Consider the following 27,729-nt stretch of genomic DNA (forward strand, 5'->3'; position numbering starts at 1 on the left):
TACAGGGTGGTGAGGTTCATAATTCGTTATAATCTCATTAAATCGACTGCAAAGGTTAATTGATAGAACTCTTCAATTTACAGACTGTGATCCTTTTATCGTATTACTTTCACCTTCAATCCATGGTAAATATTTTTAAGCAGCCCAGCCTGTTCGTCCAGCCTTATCGGTCTGGCTTGGAGTAAAATACCAGAAAAAGGAGCTTATTATATAAAAGGTTATAAATAACTAAATGTTTGAAACCCCAAATCAAACATTTGAGGCAGATTCTATGGCACTGCAACACCACTTTATTCTAAAAGAATATACAAAGACAGTTATATTCAGCTAGTATATATTGAAAAACTATTGGGTAAACCAGTATAATATCCTCAACAACTTTAGCAGAACAACATATTAGCATACCAACAAAGGTAACATAATGGATTTGGAAAAGATATAAAATCACAGTGGTTCTGATACGTTACCAATGTGTTTTGGTTATACCATTTGTATGCAACAATCTTCCACTGACCATATCACTGTAGCTATCATTGTGCTACCACTGCCCCATAGTACAACTGCCCTGCCATTGAAGAACATTTGATAAGGGAGTCAGTAATTTGGAAAAAAATAATATACAGTAAGTACTGTATGGAAATTCGGCTTATTGTTAATTATTATAAATGGGTGTCAAAATTGGAAGCCATTGCTTACATTTTACTTTGAATAATATGCAACAAAAAACGTCAGAACCAGAACACTTATTTATCCTTTGTGTCTTGAAGGTTCTTTACCCAATAAAGTTAGTACAACAGGACACAACAACTCTTATAAAGGGGCTTGCAAGTAAAAGTGTAATGTATTTCAATTAGAATTGCAATTGTTGTGAAATATGTTCAGTTTTACCAGATGTTCTGTTAAGCAGTGAATATGGTTGTCTTTTTGTCTGTACACCACCTGGTGGATACTGTATCTGTCTGTACACCACCTGGTGGACACTGTATCTGTCTGTACACCACCTGGTGGACACTGCATCTGTCTGTACACCACCTGGTGGACACTGCATCTGTCTGTACACCACCTGGTGGACACTGCATCTGTCTGTACACCACCTGGTGGACACTGCATCTGTCTGTACACCACCTGGTGGATACTGTATCTGTCTGTACACTACCTAGTGGACACTGTATCTGTCTGTACACCACCTGGTGGACACTGCATCTGTCTGTACACCACCTGGTGGATACTGTATCTGTCTGTACACCACCTAGTGGACACTGTATCTGTCTGTACACCACCTGGTGGATACTGTATCTGTCTGTACACCACCTAGTGGACACTGTATCTGTCTGTACACCACCTGGTGGATACTGTATCTGTCTGTACACCACCTGGTGGACACTGTATCTGTCTGTACACCACCTGGTGGACACTGTATCTGTCTGTACACCACCTGGTGGATACTGTATCTGTCTGTACACCACCTGGTGGATACTGTATCTGTCTGTACACCACCTGGTGGATACTGTATCTGTCTGTACACCACCTGGTGGATACTGTATCTGTCTGTACACCACCTAGTGGATACTGTATCTTAGTGATAGATGTTATACCACTTGTGGATTACTGTATTAATGAGTATGGACAATATACCTTACTTTTAATAATAATAATAATAATAAGGGGTTTTTAATAATAATAATAATAATAATAATAATAATAATAATAATAAACCTAACATGGACATCTCTACCTGATGCACTGCCCTCCAGCTTCTTTCTCCCTGCTTTGGTTTCCTGCTTGAAGGAGTTTTCATCATCAGCATCATCGTCTCCCCACCAAGATGGCTGCCCATACAAAGGAGTTCCCCGGTGCACTGCAGCCATGTCTGGTGAAATGAATAAAAAATAATAACAACTTGGACAAAAACACATCTGAAGATTACTTTCTTAAAAACCGACACAGACATATTAGATAAGTACCATGAATATGGAAAGTATGTTAATGACTAATATCTTAGTGTAGTTAGAATAACCAGTTAATGAGATACCTCAATTATGGATTCAGATATTTAATAATCCATTTAATTAAATACTTGTTGAACTAGCAGACAAAAGTTCACATTTCCCTTGAGTTTTTAACAGTGTAAACAAATAAAATAAAATACAGTGTATGAATATATATTTCACGGCAGCCCATGTACCATGAAGGCAACAATATGTTACAATAATTCACAAAGAATATTTATTTTTAAATGCTTAAAAGCATACAGCAAGACTGTTATTAACCACACGTCAGTCCTGGTGACCTACATAAAGAACTTATTTTTAAAACAGATGATTAATAGCAGGCCCCGCTTAGTGTTCTTTTATTACAAACAATATTTGGCTATTTATCTAAAATAAAAAACTGTTTAAATCAATATACTTTTTACACAGACAGGCTTAGAACACTTTACTTTCACAGTCTGACTGCTAAGAAATTCTCAGGCACCCTCCCTTTAGAACTCCCTTCAGACTCCACTGTCAGAGGCATGACAAGTAGATCCAGTCTGTGCTAACCGTACCTCTGCCCCTTGCCAAGGAATTAACCAGCTGACAAGATATGAACTCTAGAATGTCTTTTTTTAACACCAAAGAATGCTGAGTACATATGTTTTGGAATATACAGATTAAATATCTAACTGTGGGTCATAATTTAAACAGTCCTGTATAGAGAAAATAAATATTTAGTTGAGAGATAAGACAGGAATTTTGGATTGGTTAAAACTGATCTAAAAAAAGGTGCTTAAATGAATGTGTCTTTAACAGTCTGTAAGCCTTATATACACTGTTTGATGTGCCTGCCTTTCTTCTGTCCCATGAGATTCTGACTCGCTCTAAAGTAGCACAACGCGTTTGAGCCAGATGGCCTTCCGTAGAGATCACTATGCGTGCGCGTGCATAATCTGGTTAGTTTACTTTTATATATATATATATATATATATATATATATATATATATATATATATATATATATATATATATATATATATTAAAAATCTCACATATCCCATGGAGATATATATATAATGAGAAAGACAACACAAGCACTTTGAGTAATTGGCAAACTAGGTAGAAACCATGTGGAGTCTTTTCTCTTGCCAGCTACTGACAGTCTGCAGAACTATTTTAGCCATTAATCTTGTCTACCACTTTAAACTACACATTTCAAGCTGTCAGTTCTCAGCTTGGGGTGTCATTCCACCTTTTATTTTGTGATTACGCCTTTGTCTTTAAAATGACCAGGACAATGACACAGTCTACAGTCTGTCTCAGTGTTAGCAGGCACCATGAGGGCTTCCTGCCACACTCTCTCCCTATTTGTGTAGAACTGTGTGGTGTTTTTGTGTTGAGGGCTAAGCTGAGACCACCAAACTCTTTTCTATTGTGAAATAAGCTGAATGCGAATCCTCCCACTCCAACCTCCAGCCCACCATGAACTAGATACTTTACTACCCAATTGGGTTCTTCATTCTGCATCATTCACATGTCTATCTGAGAACCAATGCAAAAGGCTGTTCTTTGTTAATTAACCTTATTTTTTAAGCCCTGAAAATAGTTAATAAAACTAACACCTGCCCAAATAATTTTATACACAACGCTGTTCAGTACTATTTCTTGTTACAATATATATATATATAAACATTTTTTAAATATGGTATTTGACATGAGCTGTGCAGTGTGCAGTATTTTAATGTCTTCCTTTTTATCTTAACAGCAGCCCTTAAGCTATTACCATATGTCATTTTTGTGTATTCAAACATAATAAGGGGGTTCGCTGTGTGTGCTCCAGTGAAATGCAGTGAAAGAAACATCGCACAATGAAAATGGAGTTCATATTGAGGAGTTGTCTGTCACGGCTACAGCTCACCTGTCATCTTAACCGGTTTTCATAATTATTAATTTCTTATGCCATGGTTGGCGAATAAGGAAGGCAGATTAACTTGGAGGGTTTTACAAAAGTTAGGGTGCCAGAGAAATTTGAGGGGGAAAAAAAGCACATAAAAACATTCTTCCTTAGAGTAGAATACGTTTTGTATTTTTTTATTTTATTTTAGTCACTAAATTGCATATAAAACCTGATTATAGAACAGCTTACTTCACAAAGATAGTGTCAGAGGAAATTATTGATGATTGGGTGCATTATGAAGTTGTTATGGTTTATGATCTGCTAATAATTTGCAATGCCAATGTCTGCTGTTTAAATGTGTTCTTTGTCAGATAAATATAAAATTCTTTAAAATTGAAGACATACTGTATCTCAACTAAGATAAAAAAAGGAAATGCATGAGGCGATACTTGAGCAGAAGTAAATTGACAAGACTGCCCTGTCATCACTGTAGGAAATATCTTTTCAACTGCCCTGAAATTAAAGCTATGCAACCACTTAAAATCAAAGCAGTGAAAATTAGTACATCAACACATTTGAGTTGAATATATTCTTGATAGGCTAACAATGACCAAAACATCTGTTTTCTCACAACTAAAAAAGTATTTCACTGTCCAAATCTCAGTGGGACATTTCTAAGGCACTCCACCTCTCCCTGTAGGAATTCAACAGAGTGAAAATGCGTGAACTTGGCTCAGTAAGAAATTACTTGAGTATTCCACCAAAAAACTTCCCAGCTACCCAGGGTTTTGTCAGGTTTATTGAAGATAAGTTTACCTTTTTGTTAGTAAATATCATTGAAGTAAGCTGGGCCTCACTAACACTAAAATTCTAATTTCGTTGGCATTGGGCGAATTAATTTTGAGGGCTTGCCATTACATTCAGGAAATGATTACTCTCAAACCTGAATTTGGAGATATATTTTTTGTTGTATGCAATTCAATTTAATTGATGCCAATATATTTGGTTATTGAACTTCTCAATTTATATTGTTATGCCTCACTTTTTTTCAGCATATCTTTAGAAATTTGCTTTACTTAAAAAAGGAAATGACTAAAACAAATTGCTTTCCTTTAGTATAATATAACGAGGATCATTGTACTGAACTGTCACTACAGTATTATATTACAACAGATAGGCAGGCTCAGCTGTTGACATCCAAATGAACTCCTACAAATCATAGTGTGTACAGAAAACAATATGCAACTGACAAACCACGTCTCTTAGCCTCAATGTATTACTTCATTCCTCTAAAATATACTTGCTTTAATGATAGTACAATGCAACTTTACACTTTTTACAATAAAAAGAATTTGAGCAATGGCTCTGAATCATTTAATTCAAAAGATCATTATTTACATAGTATTTATAAAATGCTGCTTCCTGACAGGTGAATTTAGAAAACAAATATAATATTGTTGCTCTAGAAATTATTAAAACAGTTAGTTGAAGAAATCTGGCTTTAGACACAATGATAATTGTTGCAATGTCCTCAGCTCATCCCCTACGGTCCATATTTTATAAAGCCATTGAGCAAAAAGCTGTGGCCCATGTAGAGTCAGTAAAATGGTCTTTCACCTTCGGGTGAAGACATTGCTGCATGTTGTGTGGGAAAACCTGTTGCTATAACATCTAGATTGATTATTGTTGCTTTTTTTTAATCAAATGAAGGAATGACAGAGTTAGTAAAATGTATCAATATAAAAATGACTTTTCAATGTATTACTGCAATCATAAGTGAATACAGGCAGTTACATATTCAAATGAGATTACAAGTTATATATTTAATTTGAAACTTTTAACACGAGACTAGACTACCCCCTATAGTTCTTCATCAGTATCAGACTAAACTGAGAATATTAACATTGTCCGAGTCTTGCACATATGTCCAAAACAAATAAAAAGCACAAGCTTCAATGTTGCATTGCAATTAATTAATTAATTAATATATTATATATATATATATATATATATATATATATATATATATATATATATATATATATATATATATATATATATATATATATATACATAGATAGATACACAATACACACACACACACACACACTCACATATATATAGACAACGTTTAGATGTTGAAATTAGTAGCAGATCACCAAACCATATGTTAAGTAGATATATAATACCATAATAAAATATATATACCCATTCATCATATATATTTATATATATATATATATAGTTCTATATATATATAGGATCTCCCTGTGGTTGTCCTAAAAGGGTTTACAACAATTTCCCAAATGAAGACACGTCAGACCTTTACTTGTGTTAAATTCTCCAGCGTTTTTAAGAGGATCGCATCAGTAAGGATGTATATTTAAAAAATAAAACAAAACAAAAAAAAAAAAAAAAAAAACATTCACTGCCTTCATAAGATGTCAGTTATACAAAAGCCAGTTTTAAATAAAGATGCAGTAAAGTTGCCTGAACTGGGAAGGTTTACAACAGTAAGTGTACCCCTTATGAATGCATAAAGCACATCTTTGGAAATCATCTTACAATATAATTTAGTTGTACATTTATTTATAAGCAATTAGGATCTGACAGCTACTTTCAGGTTCCTGATATCCTGTACAAAACCTTCTCAAATTTTCTCTGGTCAGTAGAAATTTTCTAGCTGGTCAGCAAATTTATTAACACACACCACCCACTCATGGCTGTTACCTGACATCTTCTCCTCCAGTTTCTGTGCCTCTGCACATTTGGGTAACCCTTCACCAGCCTCGGCAGCTTTGGCTTCAGCTGCTTTAGTGCTGGCTGCCTTGGATCCTTTTCCCTCCGAAGTCTTCTGGGGCAGATGGAGTTGGCTTGTAAACTTCTCATGCTAGTAAGCAACAACAGAATATAACAGAAAACACATCAGGAGTTGTGAACGATTACCACTGCGTGCCATGCGATCATATCTCCAGGAACTGATTAAGCTCAGCATCTCAGCAGCAGTGCGTCTTACCTTCAATGCTTCCTCTGGGACACGGAGCTCCCCACGGACTACTGTGAAAAGATTAGTATGTGGGTTGTGTTAAGGAAAAGCAGTATGACCATTCTATAGCATACAAAACAAACTGACATACAAATTTAATATACATGGTGTGCTAAATCAAATGCAAATTTATCTGACCTGTATGTCTGACTAGTAGTTTACAGTCTTGTTCTAATAGTTATTCCTTACATTCAGGTTTTAACTTCCAAGTTAGATGGATAATGTTTGTTTGCTTGTATTGATTCCTCACCAAGGCACCTGGCATGCTCCCTGTTTTTAAGGATTTGTTTGATCAACAATTGAAGGGCTCTGCAACTGTTCTAAACTATTAAGCTCATGAAATATGGGCTTTATATTTTTGTTATTGTATGTACGTATGAACGAATTAAAGAAATAATTATAAAAAAAAACGCTTGCCCTTATCTGCTCCCTATTTTACTATAATCCTGCACTTAACCCAATCTGTAGTATTTTTTGTATTTCACTTGCACTCATATTCTAACACTGACTGAACTGCCCTTATATCGTAATTTTTTTTGCATTTGCTCTTATTAGGACTTTTGTATCTTGCTCTTAATTGCATTGTAATTCTTGATATGCATTTTTTGTATACAACTGTAAGTTGCCTTGGGTAAGGGCTTCTGCTAAGAGTTACAGCGAGTTACAGGAATATAATTTCATGTAGGGTTTCTGCAATGTCATAAATTACGAGACTGAAGGTGGAGTCATTTATAACCTAACTCATTGAGGAGACTAGCTATTATTTTTTATAATACATGGATACCCTTGTGATGCTAATATTAAAGAAAACGAGGTTCAGCAGTACAGGTTTCTATCTATTTATTTTTTAAACGTAGTGTTTCAGTGTTGTACAGATGTTCTATGTCGTTATCCACTAGTGCTTCAGCTTTATTTGGATGATTGCCTTTACTTTGTTTTAATTTCACATTCCTCTCCAGTTTCTCCGAGATACAAATGTATTAGTTTTTTTTTTTTTCTTTTTTTTTTTTTTTTAACGTATTCTCATTTTGTTGACCATTAATAAATATTTCTGTACTGTGGGTGTATTATGCCTTTTTTTTTCGAATGGCTCAGGATGCAAATATAGCCTTCATCCATGTATTTTTCCAAGTATTATTTTCACTGTTCCCTTTCACTTCAATATATATAATATATATATATATATATATAATTATATATATTATATAGATATATATATATATATATATATATATATATATATATATAAGCCGACTGTTAGGATCCCAGGATAGCTTACACATCTGCTCATTTAGCAAAACTAAAAAGCATCACATCATGATCCTTGGCTAATATAAACCTTACTGCAACATGTGCTTGTAAAGTTCCAAAAGGATATCATATCCAAATCTCAATTTATCTTCCATCTTCAAGGTAACATACATCTGTTCCTGTATCCTGACGTCGTTCACAAATGTCTAGAAAGAACAAATAAAGTTAAATTAGTAATGTGCATTTCAAAGCTAATCAGAGCAGATTGAAAAATGACAAACTCAGTTTTAGAGCAGGTGCAGTGACTTTTTATTGCGCTGATTAACAACTGACATCAGGAAGATGCTGCAAAATGACCTGTTGATCTTGGGCAGGTGTTGTGACTCTGGGTCTCCCAGTTCATGGCCTGTCGAGCCACAGGGCGCTGCCCTAGCCCAGCCTCCAACATGCCGATTGCACGAAGGAGCTGCTCTCTTGACAGACATGGCATTTTTTTTTTTTTCTGTGATTTTCTTTATTGCTTTTATTCAAGCTTGCAATTCAACAGCTAAAATCACTCCATATTCTTATCCAATCAACTGTCTCACTAATTAGGTGATTAAGTGCATATGCTTCAGTCATTGTCACTCAAGCACGTCATGATCAAGGATGAATGATCGAGTGATTAAAAAGAAACCACAAACATTTTGTTAATGTTCATCATTTATATACCTTTTTTTTGTTTTGCTTTATGTGTTCTAATAGTGATAAGTTTCTTTTGATGCTCTGTATAGTACTGTTGTCAAATAAGCTGACAACAGTCTTCAACAGTTTAATGAATATCAAACTATAGAGCCTGTAGTCTTGCTTCCAAATATATAACAGAGATTTAGACATTTTGCTTGATAATTGAAACTGTAAATGTAGACTTCTGTGAGTTCTACATTATTGGCATGTGAAACCTCTCTATTAGGTATCCAGATGACTTTCCTTAAACAAGTCCACCCAGGTGTACCCATGAAGACTGCTTGACTATTCAGTGCTTTCTATAATAGCAACAGCTTAAAAGAAAAGGCACCACTTTAGAGTACAGGGAATAAAATAGCCATTGCAGGTACACTGTAATAACTGGTTAGTTACTAATGATTCCTACACTTATTAACTACTGTGAAATTAGACAGAAATGGCCTTTGAACAAAATTGTTACCTGATGTTATTACATGGTAACACCATGGCACAAGTAATTTCCATAATGATTATTCCACCCCTGTTTACCATGTAAGAGCAGAAAATATTAGGTTACTTACCGGAACCCTGGTTCCCTGAAAGAGAAGACGACCACCAACCTATACTTTTGTGGGGATATGCCTGCCTTAGGTAGGTATTCGCTGAGCATTTTATCTCAGAGCTACCGATAGGCCCCTCCCTGGAGTGATGTCCTCAGCCCTACCTGCCGAGGAAATAAGTAGTCGCTCCGCTGAGCCCACTTCCTCTTTTGCATCGAACCAGCGAATGCAAGTGATCCGACCTCACAAGGTTTGGTGGTCGTCTTCTCTTTCAGGGAACCAGGGTTACAGGAAGTAACCTAATTCGAAGACAACCACCAACCAACACTTTTGGGAAAAAGTATACCAAAGCCGTCGCAAGGGAGTGTGAGCGGACAGCATACAAGGGACGCCTTGCTACCGCCAACTAGTGTTGGACCCTAGTGCCTAATGAAGGCATAGAGGGATCTACCACATTGATTCAGTAGAGCCTGGTGAATGTATGCAGAGTAGTCCAGGTAGCCACAGTATAGAGGTCAGTCAATGATGCACCTCGAAAGAGCGCCTATGACATGGTCACACCTCTGGTAGAGTGTGCGGCCACCTTCCCAGGTGGGGGTAGGCCGGCATCATTATACGCAGTCGATACCGTGTCCACAATCCAGTAGGCCAGTCGCTGCTTCAAGAGGGCTTAACCTAGGGTCCTTTCACCATAGCAAACGAAGAGCTGGTCAGACTGATGCAGCGCTCTCGTCCTATCCACATAAACTCTCAATGCCCTCACTGGGCAGAGTGAATTCAGTTTCCTATCCTCCTCTGAATCAAAGGGAGATGGGTGGAAGGCCTCTAGTTCTACTGATTGGTTCAAGTGGAAAGTAGTAATCACGGTAGGTAGGAACAGAGTTCATGCGCAACGATAGCCTGTTTCCATTATCCCAGATACACATACAGGAACTGCACAGAGCCTGCAGGTCACTGACCCACTTAGCGGAGATGATGGCCAATAAAAAGGCTGTCTTCATAGAGAGATATTTTAGCTCTATGGATTGTATAGGCTCAAACGGGTCCTTAGTGAGAGCCTCCAATACCATGTCTAGACTCTGGGAGGGTGTCCTTTCTAGGGAGAGACAGTCACTGAAAACCTTTTAGAAACTGGGTTGCCAGAGTATGGGCACTCGGGGATACTAAGTCTATAGGGACGTGGCACGCAGATATAGCTGCCAGGTACACTTTCAGCGTAGAGGGGGACCTGCCCACCTCTAGCAGATCTTGAGGAAACTGTAAAATAATTGCTATGGGTCAGTAGATGGGGTCATCATGCAACACTTCTGAAAATACCTCCATTTATAAGCATATAATGCTTTTGTGGAGGAAGCCCCAGCTTTCTGCAGTGTCCTAATGAGCACATCTGAGAGGCCTAAGGCAGACAGACGGTCCCATTCAGGGGCCAGACCCACAGCTGGAGTGTGTCCGGTTCTGGATGCCAGAGGGTGCCTTGCACCTGACTCAGGAGATCCATTGCAGCGGGATCTCCCAGGGCTGGCCCAGCAGCAGCTGGCAAAGGTTCAAAAACCAGATTCTCCTGGGTCACCTGGGGGCCACCAGGAGAACTGTCACTTTCTCTCTCCTGACCTTCTCAAGGAAAGCAGGGAGCAGCGGTATCGGTGGGAAAGCGTACAAAAGCGCTTTGGGCCGTTTGTTGGCTAGGACGTCGACGCCTAGTGGACCTCTGCAATGGTGGAGGGAGAACCACAGGGGGCAATGATTGACCCGAGCTTCCCCAAAGCAAATCACAAATGCGCTGCACCACCTGAGGGTAGAGCCGTCTTTCTGAAGACCCACCCTCGAGAGGAGGTCCGCCGCCCAGTTCACCACTCTGGGGAGGTGAACAGCCCGTATGGATAATAATTGCTTCTGTGCCCAGATCAGCAACCGAAAGGCTTTGTGTTGTAACCCCGGGGACTGAAGCCCACCCTGGTGGTTCATGTACGCCACTACTGACATGTTGTTGGTGCGCACGAGGACATGTCTGTTCTGGAGCACAGGAAGGAAATGCTATAGAGCAAGGTGAGCAAAAAGCTCCAGCGTATTTATGTGCAGGGATGTCCAGCGGCCTGTCCAGGACCCATTGACTCCTCTGCCTGCCCAGACCACATCCCAACCCAGATTGGATGAGTATGTCATCACCACTTAACAGCTGTGTATCACCCCCCTGACCAGACCTTCGCGCAGGTGGGAGATTTGTATCCACCAGTGTAGGGCTTCCTAGCATGAGCGAGTCACCATCAGCTGACGGCATCTGTCTCGCTTGGGGCGTAGCCGAAAGACATTGAGCCATATGCAGTAACCCCCAGTTGGACAGCTGATGTGGCTGCGGCAATCAGACACAATAGTTTTTGACACAACACCAGCTGAACTGTGGACCCCTGTTGAAACAGAGTCAGACAGTTTTGAATAGCCGCTACTCTGTCATCCGACAGGTAGGCTTGCATGGTGAGGGAATCCAGCCGGAGACCCAAGAAGAACGGCATTAATGCATCGGCATTAATTGACACTTGGCATCATTGAGCGTGAGACTTAGTCACTGTCACTGTGTGGACCACTGCTCCTTCCTGCGACTGGGAACAGATCAACCAGTCATCCAAGCAGTTCAGCACCCTGATCCCTTGCAGCTGCAAGGGAGCTAGGATTGCATCCACGCACTTTGAAAAAGTGCGGGGGTCTAAGGAGAGGCCGAATGGTAGCACGGAAAACTAGAATACACTCCCCGAAAGGAGAAGCAGGGATATTTCCTCGCGCTGGACGGATAGGAACATGAAACTACGCCTCCCTCATGTCCACCCGGCCGGACAGATTGGAGGATGTGGCAAGGTGTGACCATCTGGAAACTCCTCTCTCTCAAGAACCTGTTGAGGGGACTCAGGTCTAGAAGGGCACCGTCCTTTATTGGCACCAGAAACTCTTGAGAGGTGTGTTCTAGGTCTGTTTGAGAAGTAGTTTCACTTCTTGCCTGAGGGGCAGAACCTGGAGAAGATAATTCACGGATGTATCCGTGGTCCCTCAAAAGGGAGGAGTTCCTGCACGTAACTGGTGTGTACAGTTGCGAGCATCCAGGAGTCTGAGGTGCAATTGTGGCAGTATTGCAGCTGACGTTCTATGAATGGGTGGGGGCTGCTGAGGTTGAGGCGGAACATGCTGAGGTAGCTGCCTAGGGCGACAGGTGACACTTATAGAAAACTAATAGTGAAAGAATACAAAGAAAGTTGCACTCAGGATCTTGATTATCACAATTTCAATATTAGGAACACTTCGGTTATTGCATGCATTGCTGTTCATTTGTCGTATTACAGGAAATATAGTTGAACAATCTACCTCTGGTATTCACAGTACCACACAGGAATTTACATTATACTATTAAAATAAAAGTACAGTTTTGTATTGTAATTATTACTGGACGTTTCTTCAGTGGAAATGTCACATTTGGGAATCATTTGATTGTCTGAACAAGTTGGTTTTATGAAGACACTCAGGTCTGCATTAGTTTGGATAATAAGAGGTTTCATATTTTAAATAATGTGGACATAGTGTGCAAAAAAATGTTTTGTACAGTTGCGTGGGGATTCACATAAAGATCTAACTTGTCTTTTTAGCAACAGAAATGAATGCATGGCTGGTAAAAGGCTGCCTTTGATACTTACTGTAAATTTGGAGGTGCTGCTCTGTCACTGTACCATTACTCATGATCAGAAATCCCTATTGATTTTGGCTTTACACTAATTAGGACTTTAACAGGATGAAAACCCAGTCATCTTATTTCTGTTAGAACCTAATGAACAGAAACACTGAACTCGTAATTACATTTTCATTAAATCTCCACACATTAATGTCCTAAACTGTGCATTTTATATTATTCTTTAATGCTGTTTCTTTAATGCTGTTCCTGATCAGAGTTAGCAAACCGAAAATCTAAGAGGCAAGAAATGAAAGCGGCTAGATGTTCTTATTCAAACCATCTTCAGAAATTCTACTTATGGTATAGGAGTATTTTCATGTGCTGATGTTTTGCAAGTTGTGCATTACATGCACACCGCATTTCTGGATGTTCTACTACAACAGAGACTTGACCCCTATCACTTACCCCATTTAGGCTCCCTAGGTCCTTTACTTTGTGTTCATCTGTTGCAGAATCATAGTTGATGACAGCATGTTGTTTATCCACACTTCGGGACTGGGGGAAAAAAATTATAATAATAATCAGGCATTATAGCATATCTTTATTAAATACAAGAGTTTCTGGGGGAAGAACGATCACAATATGCTTATTTTGTAAATTGGCACCTGTATGCTCAAAATTGGATAGGAGGCTTCATTTTAAGTCTTGGTTTGGATCTGGCCCAAAATGGATTGATTGAAATCAAGATCCACTGAAAGCACTGAAAAAAAAAACACTGTAAAAATTCCTTTTCTGAACCACCCCCTTATCCAAACTGGAGGCATGTCCCCAAACATTTTCAAGAATTATCTTCACACTAGCATTTACAATATGAGAAATAAAACATTTAAAGTTTTTACTATTACTGGATTCTGCCCAGTCAATGCCAATAGGAAAGTTTGCAAAATTACATAAGACCAGACTGACATATCTAGACTAAAAGAGAACACATACAACATATTACAGCAATATCATGGATTAAAGATTAATGGATTAAAACTAAATTAACAAATCCTGCCATCCAGGAGGAGCACAAGGAGGGGGCGTGGACTGAATCGGCCTATCGGTAACTTGCTTTGTTAACAAGCATGTGCTAAAACAGGATCTGTGAGATTACCCTCTCATTCGATTGCCTGTGCCTTTAAAGTTCATACTAGAGGCACACTCATTCGCTCTTGTTAATGACAAGCAGTATCTCTATCAACCCGTCACAGACCTTTTGCTGCAACTCAAAAGGACGGGAGGCTTCAGTCTCTGCCCATTAACTAACTAACGGGGTATTTACCAGTTAACGGAAACGCTGGAAGAATATATTAAAATAGAGAATAATGCATGGGGTAGTGGGTGAAATGATCATTTAATGTTGACCCTCGGGGTGGAATACCCTCTGGGTTTATCCAAGCATCCCACCCCGTGGGTCGACATTAAATTATCATTTATCACACACTACACCATGTAGTATTTTTTATAATCTCTGGTGAGCAATTTTTTTCCTGCCAGAGTTCTACAGTTCGGTCTGTACTAGGAGTTACAATGTGACTGTAACCAAAGTGAACACTTTAAACGTGAAACGCCAAAACAGCAAGTTTCCTGTTTTCAGGGAATCAGGTGTTTACTTCTGTGCTTTGCCAGTTCTGTAGCAACCCCCCCCCCCCCCCCCCCCCCCCCCCCCCACCCCCCGAAAAAAAAAAAAAAAAAAAAAAAAAAGGTTAGGGAGCATGTTAATTATGCACTTTCTTTATTTTAGTTTTTTTTACTATTTTGCAACTTTTATGTTCACTAGTTTGCTCCGAGGGTGTTTGTGTTTGATAACATTTCTGTGTACCTTTTTGTGAGAAGTGGCTTACCTCTAGTCAGAATCAGAGTGTAGTACAAAGCACCTTTGTCTATGGATGGAAGATTTTTCAAGTGGACTATTTCTAGATGTTTACGGCGACTTCCTCATGGAAAATGCAGTTCGGAATCGGCCCAAAGAGAGCCTGTAGCCGAGGTAGTTTTTGCGCTAGGTTGCTAAGGTTGTTAAAACAGTGAGCGGCAGAGTTCTGAATGTACTGCAGCCTGCAAATAGCAGCCTTGGATGCACCGGCAAGCAAAGCATTACAATAAATCGAGCCGAGAGGAAACAAAGGCATGCACCAGCCTCTCTCAATTGGGCATGGCCAAGATAGGGTGCAGACGAGCTATGTTCCGGAGATGAAAAAAGGACATCTTAGTGACATTGCAATTGTATGAGATTGTATGTATTTAATGTTTGCTGTGCACTGTTTTAGGTTGGCGGTGAAGGGTTAATTGCTTTCCCTGACAAATCACTTCATGTGTAGAATGTGCCTGATCCCGACTGAATGATTAACAAACAAGCAATCAAGCTCAGGAACAGCTGCATAAAAAAGGCAGGAACCTCAGTCTTGGTTGAGTGTTCAGGAGGGCTCTACGTTTAGATTTTTCACTACTGGCCCCTCGGGCCACTGAGCTAGTGTTTTTACTGGCCCGGATACAATTTTACCTGGCCCAATATATTTATATATTTTGTCATGATGGTTTTTATTTTCAGTATGTTTCTAACTGAGTATGGTAACCAAAGAGAGCCCACATCTCAAAAGAAAGTGGCTAAAGAAAGCCTTAGAATATGTTACTTCAGCCACATAACATGTATATATCAAGTGTTCCTTGTTTTGAATTATTTACAGGTTATTGAATAAACAAAGTAACTTAACTTTGATTCCTCTGATGTCAGTACTTGATGGCTAGTTGTAATTAGTAATGTTAAAACTATTATAATGTTGGAATGTAGTTTCTATTTTTACAAATTACAATATTTACACTAAGATTATGTTATAGACATTATGTTAGAATTAAACAAATGTAGAATAGTTAGGTTGCTCTATGATAGGTGTTATTTTATTCTGAATACGCTACAGCAAAAATTATTATTTGGTGGTTTGCGCAATATTATGGTACTGTTGCTTTAACTGGAAGAGATAAGAGCTGTGACGTTGCTCGATTCGATTGCGTATCTGGGTATCCATCGGGACATCTTACTGTGAGACTAGATATGATGTAAACGAAATGTTGAATTCACAACAAATAAAGCTGCTGTTTTATCTGCAAGTCTGGGAAACCTACGCCAAACAAGGCAAAACGATACTAAACGTCATAATGAAGCCTCCACTCTAAATGTTCGTCTTCATTTTTTTCATAATTACATTCTTTATGGTTTATTGATTTCAGCGCTTTCCTTTCGGCTTATTGGTTGCTTAGTTGTAAAAAACCCGATTTGTAAAAGATTTGCCGAGTACCAACACAGCACTTTGATACGCAGTCTCAGATTCTGACTGTACGACGGCGTGAAAGTTAGGATTAGTTCGTAGTTATGTTTTTAAAATATTGTTTGTAAATTAATTTTTAGCTTTTTGACACTGGCCCATTTTCCTGGATTCATGAAACGGAAGCCATATGCACTATATATATATATATAATATATATGTGTGTGTATATATATATATTATGTAGCAGGGAGAGATCTGTGTTGACTCTGCTGGCGTGTTCACAGTACTGCAGGAAGAGGGCGGCAGCCTTCCAACAACCGCCTGTGAGTCATGGCAGTGACACGGGGAGGTGGGAAAGTGGGTGTGTGGACTTTACCCCTCTCTGAATGGCTGAGAGGCGAGTCTTGGCAGATTGCTAGCCCTATAAAAAAATGCTCTGCTGTTTCCTCAGGTCTGCCTTTGTAGACGCGCTGTGTGTGTGCGGAAGCGCTGGTTGAGGACGGAGAGACCAGCTGAAAACAGCGAACAAGTCAGAGAGTGACAGCGGGGAACCCTTGGGCAGACCCCGAACTATTGTGTAGAGCAGGCAGGGAGCCGACAGAGTAGGACGGTGATCCGGGTCGTGCGGGTAGCGACGACCGGGATAACGCTGCCGAGTGCAGCACCTTTTATTTGTAGTTTTATTACTGTTTTATTTTCCCTTGTTCTTTTCGCCTTCTGTTTTCATTATTATTTCTTTGAGCACCTGCGAGTGCACTTGCTGTTCGCTTACCAGCTGTGGTATTTCCGTGGTGCTGTCTATCATCGTTGATAGGCAGCCCATGGCCAACAGTGCCCTCTGCCGGGGAAAAATAAGAACAGGTCTAAAAATAAAACTGGGCACCTGTGTGGTGTTTTCAATTACACCTGTCTGTCTTCTAGTCAGTGAATTACCCACACCCCTTCCACAATATATATATATATATATATATATATATATATATATATATATATATATATATATATATATATATATATACTAGTTAAATGTAACCGGCCTAGTCAGGCCTGTGGTGCTTCTTAACTACCGGCCAAACTGCGCTCTCTATACATAATTGCTACTCGTGCTGGATTTAAACCAGCACAATACTTGTTTGTTCAGTGTTTGTCTCTGTTTATTATTTGTTTTGACCAACGTGCCTTTTGGATTGTTAAGTGTTTATGTTTAATCTTTTGTTTAATATAATAAATAAACACATTAGTGCTTCATCCTGCAGTACTGGTTCCTGGTCCGACGTCACCACCAAGCCATCCATGTGACAGGACTACATAAAGTTAATTTAAGGCATAACTTACTTAAAATATTACTTTATTTCAGTGACAGTCTGCTTTTCCCTCTCTAGATTGATTACTGTTCTTGTAAGACTACAAACTATAAAGTCAACATCAACAGCATAGCAAACAGTCATAACCCAACCTTACTACCAATGTACAAGCAGACAGCCTTGCACACTCCCTGTGACATCAGAACTGCCAATTTCTTAATAATAAATTTAACTTACACTGTATAAAATTGTACTAAAAAATACCCCAAAACAGTCAATGCGTCAATGCAAGCATTTTACATAAGAATAGCTGGATACATTATCAAGGCATCCAATGTTTTGATTTTACAGTACCTGGGGATTGCCAAAAGACATAAATTGCTAAAACATTATTATTTAGTCCCACCATAATCCAAAACAGTGTAATATACCATACAACCCAGAAGAGAACTATAACTTGCACAGTACAATCATCTGCTACATATATCCTCTACTGTGAAGCAGTTACTGAGGGAGTTTTTAGTGTTGTCCAGTTTGAAGCAGCTGCCAGTAAGAGAGCAGGATACAGCGGATTAGTTTTATGCTCCCCATAATGGCAGTCATCATGCATAGATTGCAGTTCTTCCTGCCCAACACTGGCATATTTCCAGAAAAATCTACTGAATGCCTTCCTCATTCATGCTAAAATTAACCCCTGAAGAATGTGCCCCAGTTTCTATAAATATACTACAGTGCCGACTTTGCCAATACTGCACCCTGGTTGCTTGACACTACATCAGTACAGGGTCTTTATGTATTTATTCTCAGCTAATATTTTCAAACCTCTGGACAAATGTGTGTTTTTAAAGCAAGATATATTCTTCCTGTATCCAGGTCATCTTTTCCATGTTACCATTGAAACAGATAAAACACATACACGCTACATGCTCTTGCTTAAGACAGTGGCGTTTTTCCCTGGGGAAACATTATCTGTGGCGGCAGACACAAACCAAGGCATCAAATGCTTTTCTAAAGCTCCAGTTTCCGCTATGAACAAAGCTAATCCATACACATTAATCCCAATGTATTTTATATTCATACATTAAAATGAAAAAAGAACCTGGTATTGATCAGATCAAATATACATGCACACAAGGCTCTCTGGGACACGGGTAGTTCTTTATGCAAGCATGATTTGTTGGTTTTCAGTTGTCTGCGCCTGAGACTCGCGACTGTCTGACGCAGGCAGCCTCACCACAGATTATAATTTAGGTAATACAGATCCGTTGTGTGAGGTGCAAGCTTCAGAATGTTGGCAGGCTCATACTCTGTGTTGTCATTCTCGCTGTGGAGAACTGGAAAACATGGACACGAGATAGTTTTGAATAGCAGCAGACTGAAGAACAGAACACTATACTGAGTTGCACCCCTTTCATGTGACATGTGTACGGGTGTGGGTTTGCTGGAATACATTTCAGGTTTTCTTGATGACTGCTTTCAGTCAGGTTTGCAAAGCTTGTTCCTTTCATTAAAAAAAATGATATTCAGGAATTGCGGTCTTATGAGTGCCGTTATTGCAGAAAAACAATTTGGAAACGATCATAGCCTGGTAAAGCACAGGAATTCTGCGGTGTTATCTGGAACACTCTCAGAATGTTATATTCAAGCAATAGAATACTGAATATAGGGCATTACGTTGGGTAGTTTATTGCGTCGGGAAGCTAAGAGTGCCAATGAAAATGCTTAATAAAATTCAGTGGTTTATTGCAATTAGAAACAGGTAAACCATGCCTTTTATTGTTATTAAAAATCTTTAAAATTACAGATGTTATTGTAGTTTTTTTGATCTTTTTGTTTAAAAGCTCGACATTTCCAGCTGAATATTCCATGTGGTAGTTCTGAGGTATCTCCCACTTTTGAAGAACTTAACAATCAATGTTCAAATGCACTACAGTATTTCTTCAGTGTAAAAGACATGGAAAAATCAGTTAAGTCTTTATAAATGAAAGGAATGGAAGATAAGATACATTTTCTCTCTGTACTAGTGGGATTATTTTTAGAGTGATGGAGCAATCAATGCTCTGTAACCCAGAACCAAAAGCATGAATCTAGGAGTAACAAATCAGTCTAGTCAAGCATTTGGGGAAAATGTGACATACAGGATTCTGAACAGTGTAACTCCGTCTTCTTCCTTTACTCTTGATACTTTTAGGGTTTTAAAAAATGAGAAGGATTCCATAGTACTTCCTTACGTGATTTTTCAAATAAAACGCTGCAGAAAAGCAGTTTAAACTGCTGCCTCCTGATACCTAATCATTTCCAGGAACCAAAAACAACTTTCAATCAGTTATGTTGTACCAGTTTTAAAAAATCTGCATTAAAAAGTAAAAACAAACAAGCATGAGAAATGGAGAACTGTGATAAAGTTGCTTATGCTAATAAATTATGTGTTAAAAGAAAATATAAATTATTTCATAGACATGAATGAGTCAGACAGATTTGTTACATTATTTGTTTTAAGTTTATGCCATTTCAAGGCCTGCTAACCAAGGTTTTAAAATCAATTTTCTTACCTCTTATTAGCTCTAGAAATACCATCACTTGTCTGTGAAGAACTGCTAGTTCTTTAAATACATTTCATAATTCAATTTGGAATAAGTTGCGGGATCTGTTTAGTCTGGTGTGTTTTGTCCCTATGTTTCTTAGAGCCAAGGGTCAAGCCCTGAAACAGGAGAACCCGAGAGCATGGAGGTGTTTCCCTGATAGAGATATTGCTGTGGGTGAACCTGCAGCTGCTCCACATCCACTTCTCTCAATAAATGGTGCCGCAGTATAAAGCAATGGTGTTTGAGAAGATGAGGACAGGGTTAACAAAAACAAAGTATCATTAAAAAAACAAACAAACACAGCTGCAACCTGTCAGTCCCTGCACTTGGTTATAAGAGGTGTGCATTGCACAAGCCAAAATGCTGTCCTTTCAAACTGAAATTTCTTTTAGTAGTTATTCTAGACAATTGCACTTTTATGTAGTGCTGGGACAAACACCAGATTTTCATGTTCGGCTATTCACTCAATTTAAATATTCGTTCAGATATTTGTTCATTTTCAAAAAGTAATAAAAGCCATTATATTGCTCAGAATGCAGGCAGAGACAGCATAACAGCAGGAGGACGTGGCCTTTATTTTACAGCAAGACACTGCAACACATTACAGGAGTAAAGAATACGTTGTGTAGGGCTTACTTAGAGAATTCAATACAAAACAAAGTATGCCAATAGCAAACGTGGAAATGGCATTGTAAAACAAAGGGGAAAAAAAAACGTTTTGGTTCTCATTTATTACATTCTACATAACAAAGTCACAACAAAAACATATATAATATATACAATCTATATAAAAATCACTACAGTGCATTTCCAGCAAGTTTGGCATGGTTTAAGCGAGGCTACAGAATGACACGCTTGCTTTTTTTCGTCCCATGAGATTCTGACTCGCTTAAAGCAGCACAACACTTTTTTTTTTTTTTTTTTTTTTTTTTTTTTAAATCCAGGTGGCTTTCCATAGAGGTCACTATGCGTGCGCGGGTCGCCCAGGTGATCATAATGCGTTTTAGACAACAAATGAAACACGACAGATTGTTAAAAAATTTCTTTAATATACTCCCGCTATAAATATATATATATATATATATATATATATATATATATATATATATATATATATATATATATATATATATATATACATACATACATACATACATACATACATACATACATACATACATATATATATCTATAAATATCAATAGAATGGATAGTGTGCATCGATCACGTAGCTGTTTTTCAATTACAATTTTTTTCAACTTCTGGTGAGGCGGTAAATAAGTGGAAGGTATTTTTGTACGTGTAGCGAATACGAACATCTGATTTTTTTATCCAAATACATGTCAAAAAAAATGTGTTCGACTATTCGGATATTTGTCCCTGCACTACTTTTACATAATGTCAGGTCCATTATCACCAAGCAATGGACTTGGAGTATACCAGATGATCAATAATATATTTATATAAATTTATCTGGTACTACACAAGGTTAAAAGTGTGTTTCATTGCTAGTTTGTTACTTTTTCACTTCCTGGGTTAATCCATCTCGACAGTCAGCAGGGTCAAAGCAGCAGGAAAGTTAGTGTTGAATGGGGTGAGGACAATGTCCTTCTCCAGGTGAAAAGACCAAGGAAGGGCAAAACTATGTGAAAATAAGGCTTACAAAAAGATTTCTTGTTACTGTTTACCTTGTTACAGATACCATTTTTTAAATAAATGACATGTTTTACAATATGTCTTTCTTTAAAAAAACACATACCTTTTATCAAAAATGAAAAGGAAAGCCTTATGGTATTATTTTGTTAACTAAACCCACTTTAAAGAGTTAAGCCACACCACACTGGGAAGTGACAGGGGAATACCACATACTGCTCCTTCACTTTTCAATGTATAATGCAAGCAAATTCATTCCCATGTTACTTTTCATACAGCTGTCGACAGCAGAGCCAATGGAATTACCTGCAACATCAATTCGCAGTCGTCACGGCCAACAAAAATCATCTCCCTTGGCAGCCGGTGACGGGTGCCTCCACTGCTCACCAGAAACCAGGACGTTAAGCTCATTTTCTGCTCAGCTTCAAAATCCAGCTTCAAATTCTACGTCATCCTGCAGAGGCAAAAAAAACAAAAAAGGACAATTATATATAGTTATCTGTAGTCTTTCTTCACAGGAGCAGCAAGCAGTGCTACCATCACATGTAATCACCCTTCTTAAAAACCTTGGCTAGATTTAGCCTGCAACTGCAAGTTACCATTCCAACCATGATTAAACCCAGATGACACAGGAAGTGACACAGGCAGCTGGATTGAAAATAGACTGAAGGTTTTTGCAGGAAAAAAGGCCTCAGCTGTTACCAGACACAGCTGCTCCCTAATGGAAAGAAATGAAAGTTTAGCAAACTGTTTTTGACAGACATTCAAACCAGGGGTAAACAGACAATAGCTGGATTGCTTGTAATGCAAGGCAGTTCAATTATCATGTCTACTGGGATACATTGTATTACAATCCAAAAACTAAGCTATGATCTGAGGAATGCCAATTAAATGATAAGCCTCTAAAATGGAATAATTTGAACATTATATAATAGAGCCGTGTTCTTCAATTGGCGACCCACCGGCAGCCTTCCTTCTGGCCTGTCAGATGTCAGCTGCAGTGCTGCCAACTGGGCATTTTTTTCTCATAATTTGGCTGTTTTTAATTACATTTTGCGGGAGAAAATTATGCTTGGCGTGTTGTCTATTTGTGAGCGGTTCTAGCAAAACCCTATGTAATTTTTACTTTATTTTGATGAAATCTCTGCCTTGATTGACAAAAGATGATTAATAACCCATCCAATAAGAATCGGGAGTAACACACACACAGCCCCCGACTCCACCCCCTGCACTGTCAAGTATCCACTAATAGGATTGTTATTAATTTTCCGGGGAAAATAGACAAAAGTTATTTTGAAGTGATGAACAGAAATTCCTCAGATACCACAAAATAAAGATGTTAAGTTGTGGGTAAAATATATTTAAAAAAAAACAAATCCTTCCTGGGAACCAGAAGCAGTTTTAAGGGTGAGAGTCTATTGTTGGAGCCCGACCACACACATTCATTAGATCTGACAAGAGTAGCTGGCTGTTCATCGGCCACTACTACCTTAATACTGTACGCACGTGCCAGTTGCATCCTGGCTTTAATGTATCCCTACATTATAATACAAACCTTCCCCGAGCCCCCTCAAAAAAAATAAAATAAATAAAAATACAAAAAAACCAAACAAAAGAGATTTGTTTAACCCTTATTTAAACTGTTAGTTTCAGAAGATACGGCCAGTTGATCATTTTGGCCCTTTTGACGACATTGTCTACACATGCGAAACTTGCAGTGTGTTCATTTTCCTTTGTCCAGTTTACCCACATTTTGTATTGGCAAACCTAACTAGCAATATGTTATTTATTACATAACGCAAAAGTGCCTTTAAACACATTTAACTTTGTTTCAATCCATGTAATTATATTATAAGCAGACTAAAAGCACTGTTGTTATAAGATGTTAGTGAGACCAAACCGTCATATAACATGTATATTGTAATAATAACAACAGTAAAATCACTTTAATTTACAGGGTTTTAATGTGAAGCAACCAAATGTGCTTTTAAATGGTCCAAGTCTTTACTTTCTCATTCAATGCACAACGACGAATGCTAAAACGAGAGCGCGACATTTTAACAAGTGACTAGTCTTTACTAATGTTTATACAAGTACGAATAGTGATTTTAATAAAGTGTGTCCTGCATTTATCATTTTTTAAATTATAGATTAAATCGCATATTAAAATGTTGCACCCTCATTTGCATGCCGTTTCTTCATTCTGTACGCACCAAAACACTTCAATTAAACCAATGTCACTACTAGTACTAAACGGCTAGCAGGGATCAATCGAATTCTTAAAAGGGGAAGAAAACACTGGGGGGAAAAACACAGAAAAAGAGCAACCCTAAATATAACAATAATATTCAAGTTATATTAACTAACCCTTACATAGGAAATATTTAACATATTAGAAAGCTACTTGTCAATTAAAAAAAAAAAGTACTCATTAAACATGTAACATGAATAAATAGCTAAGTAAAGTATTCTTTTTTTAGGGTGGCTAATTGCTGATCTAGAAGACACAGCCAAAGGCTTCTGCAAATACTGCAGCTTCAATAAGACATGCAAAAAACAGCGAAACATATTAACAATGCTGCTCCACATTCTGCCTTGAATAGAATAACAAACTGCTTCCAAGTACACCCGTGTTGGAGGTTAGACACAAAAAGAGAAGGGCAGAATTGAAGCTAGCATTTCTAGTGGCAAATCACATCGCCATTTCCACAGTGGATTGCTTGCCGGAGATCGTCAAAGACTTTGTAAATGACACAAACTGCACCGATCTGAAAGACATCCAGCTGCACAGAACTTGGTACACAGCAGTGATAAATTCAGCCCTTAGGCCATGCTTTTTTTTTTTTTTTTTTTTTTTCAATCTTTTTTCAGGAAGTAGGCAGGTTTTTGTATAAGTAGTTGGCAGCCCTGGTCAGCTGTCCTTCATTGCAAATGCTAGTTGCAGATACACATGGTTGAAAGGTCACCGCTATCTACAGGGTATTTGCATACCCCGAACAAGCAATATTAATTGGCAACACGCCACAATACAGGAACAAATGTTCACTGCACTTTATCTAGTAATAACCCTTCTCCTTCCTTGTTTACAACTCACTCTGTATGTAAGCTTCCCTCTATCAATAAACATTAGTCACACTCCCTGTCTGCACATTCATTCTCATTCGCGTCAGTACACTCCATAACTCAACAGTGGCTTTTGTTTTTTTGTTTTTTACAGTTTACTATTATTATTAAACTTCTTCAAATAAGTACTCCTCTCCTGTAACATCTCTCTTTCCTTCAGGTTTGTTTAAATGCTTGCTCTTCACCCTGGTACACTTCTGTTATTGCATATTATTTAAATGGATGTATGCATGCCCACACAAAGTGGGGTGTAGCCCCCTCAAATTAGTCATGCCACAGCTACTGATTGACATGTTTTCATTACTTCTCTTGCATACTTGTTGAGCAGTCATTTCTTTAAAACAAAGCCAGTGCAAAGTGGGTAATTAGATGCCCATTTTAATTTAATAGTTCTAATAAAATTAAGATTATAAATATATTTGCTTTGTATTTGTATTATTAAATGGCAAATCAGAAATCGTGTCATTGTCCCCAAAGATTTGGACATTGCCTTATCTGGTCCTCCAGTGAATGTAATTGAATACCCTTCTAATGGATTGTGTACTACACAAAATGTAATATTGTATTGTACTTTTACCTTTACAGTATACGCAACCCCCCTTTTCTTAAGCTTTCATATGGTAACGGATTACAGATACAACAGAAGTCAAAAGGGTGTATCCTGTCTGATAAAACGTAAACTATAAAAGGTTTCATCTCCCTGGTTTTATTGGTTTGAATTTGACATGCCATTAACTCTACATAGTTTAGCCATTAGTTTATTTACTTAATCTGCTGTACAGTATACAAATAATAGAAAAACTGAAATAAAACAGAAACAAAATGTACAAATATGTACATGAAATAAATTGTTTCCTAATATACCTCTGCAAAACCAGATGTTTCAGTTGAGAGGGCTTTTCTGTATAAACCATGTCAGCTTAATAGTAAATGCAGTTTTATGAGAAACGTCTAGAGTCTGCATTCACACTTCCAGTTAATCACACTAGCTCTCAATTACAAAGCAACGTGTGAACAGCTACTGTAATGGCCTTGTGGTGTTACAAATCCTATATTCTGTATAGTCTTTCCCTTACACTTCTTAACACATATTGAGATGTACTGTAACAGTCTCAGCACACTAAGTGTGTCAGCTTATTGCATCACCCTGCTTTTCAGATCTGTCTGTTCTCTCAGCCAGAGCTGCTTTCATTTAATGGCATTTACTTACAACTTTAAAAGTCTCTTTTGAAAATGTCCGCTCTAGTACCCCGATAGTGTATAGATTATTGTCCACTTGCCAAACAGGTAACACAGCAATAATGATTCATAATGTGGTATGAAACAGAAAAGCCAGAGCAGAGATGCTGCTATGCTTTTTTAATAAATTTTTTTTTTTTCAATCACTTCCTGCAGTTAGAGGAGCGGTCTCAAATCCTTGTGCACCAGAACGGACAATTTGAGTTGTCAGGATGTTAACAATGAAAAGAAATTACAGGCACGTTATTTAAACAGTTGTAGTAACACGTGGGGACGTATAATGCTATATTTTTCAGAACCTTGCTACTTAGTCTTTAAGCGACCACCTAGAGCTGGGGTGTCAAACTCCAGTCCTCGAGGGCCGCAAGGTCTTCTGGTTTTCATTCCAACTTAAGCTTTCAATTAACATAATTGATCTCATCATTTGTTGAATTTCACACATTTAACATTTTTCAAGGTCTTTTACAGTTGATGGTCTTACAAATGCACTTGATTCAAGGTACACTACTTATGATACATTTTGAGGCTTGGAGAGAAGTGTTACATCTGTCCAGTTAATCAAATAATTTGACCAATTAAGTAATTGAGAGCTCAGGTGGAACGAAAGCCAGAAGACACTGCGGCCCTCCAAGAACTTGACACCCCTGACCTAGAGTTTAAGTAAAGTCCTTTAAACCTAATTCATTGAACAAGATTTGTTTTTGAAGAACAAAAACATAAAAAAAAAAAAAAAAAAAGTGTTGGTTTCAGGAATTTTTCAAAAAGACAAAATATGGGGCTTAACATCTTGCTGCCTTACTTACATTTAGTTGCAGAAAGTCCTAAGTGGATTAGTATCTACTGAGAAATGTATTAAACCGATACAGACTACTGGTGTACTGGATCCCCAATAACAACAACAATAAAAACACACATATATATATAAAACCCCATTCTACTGGACGAGAGCCTTGCACAGTCGCTGCGGAATTCAGATTCAAGTATTTATTATTATTATTATTATTATTATTATTATTATTATTATTATTATATAGCCTAGTGGGAAATGTGTGGAAGTAGGGCAGCCTATTGTAGATTTACAACCATATATAAAACACATGTACTATACTAAACATTTTGACTGGAGAATTTGTATATCGTGTTTATATCAAGTGCTGGTATTTTAGCTCTGTTCATAGATTACCCTAAAAGGATCAGACTTGCTGAACCTACAGTTCTGTATGAAAACTGTGTATCTTAATATCTTAATATATAAAGAAGAAAGTTTGCCTGTCTATCTCTTCCTTTATGCATTCGGACCCCGCAGGAGCCAGTGCAACCAAGCTTTACACGGCCTCCTCTTTCATCCAGGGGAAGGTCAAGGGCTATTTTTGAATCCAAAACTTTGACCCCCGGGGTACTTTTATTTAGTAACCCCATTACTGGATCACTAC

General features: G+C 38.1%; 1 protein-coding gene across 8 annotated transcripts in view; it reads right to left on the bottom strand.

Moving 5' to 3' along the window:
• The window catches only part of LOC121317177 (centrosomal protein of 170 kDa-like), a 102,993-nt gene that overhangs the window by 55,983 nt on the left and 19,281 nt on the right, over nucleotides 1–27,729 (bottom strand). For all 8 annotated transcript variants that reach the window (XM_041252838.1, XM_041252837.1, XM_041252835.1 and 5 more), the window contains exons 2-7: nucleotides 22,241–22,388; nucleotides 13,553–13,642; nucleotides 8,298–8,376; nucleotides 6,890–6,948; nucleotides 6,604–6,763; nucleotides 1,736–1,870 (exon numbers count right to left, since the gene is read on the bottom strand). In XM_041252838.1, the coding sequence (XP_041108772.1) occupies nucleotides 1,736–1,870; nucleotides 6,604–6,763; nucleotides 6,890–6,948; nucleotides 8,298–8,376; nucleotides 13,553–13,642; nucleotides 22,241–22,345 (628 nt within the window). In that variant the 5' untranslated portion in view covers nucleotides 22,346–22,388. The remainder of the gene's footprint in view (nucleotides 1–1,735; nucleotides 1,871–6,603; nucleotides 6,764–6,889; nucleotides 6,949–8,297; nucleotides 8,377–13,552; nucleotides 13,643–22,240; nucleotides 22,389–27,729) is intronic.

This window comes from Polyodon spathula, chromosome 6 (genome assembly GCF_017654505.1).
Source record: "Polyodon spathula isolate WHYD16114869_AA chromosome 6, ASM1765450v1, whole genome shotgun sequence".
Lineage (NCBI taxonomy): Eukaryota > Metazoa > Chordata > Actinopteri > Acipenseriformes > Polyodontidae > Polyodon > Polyodon spathula.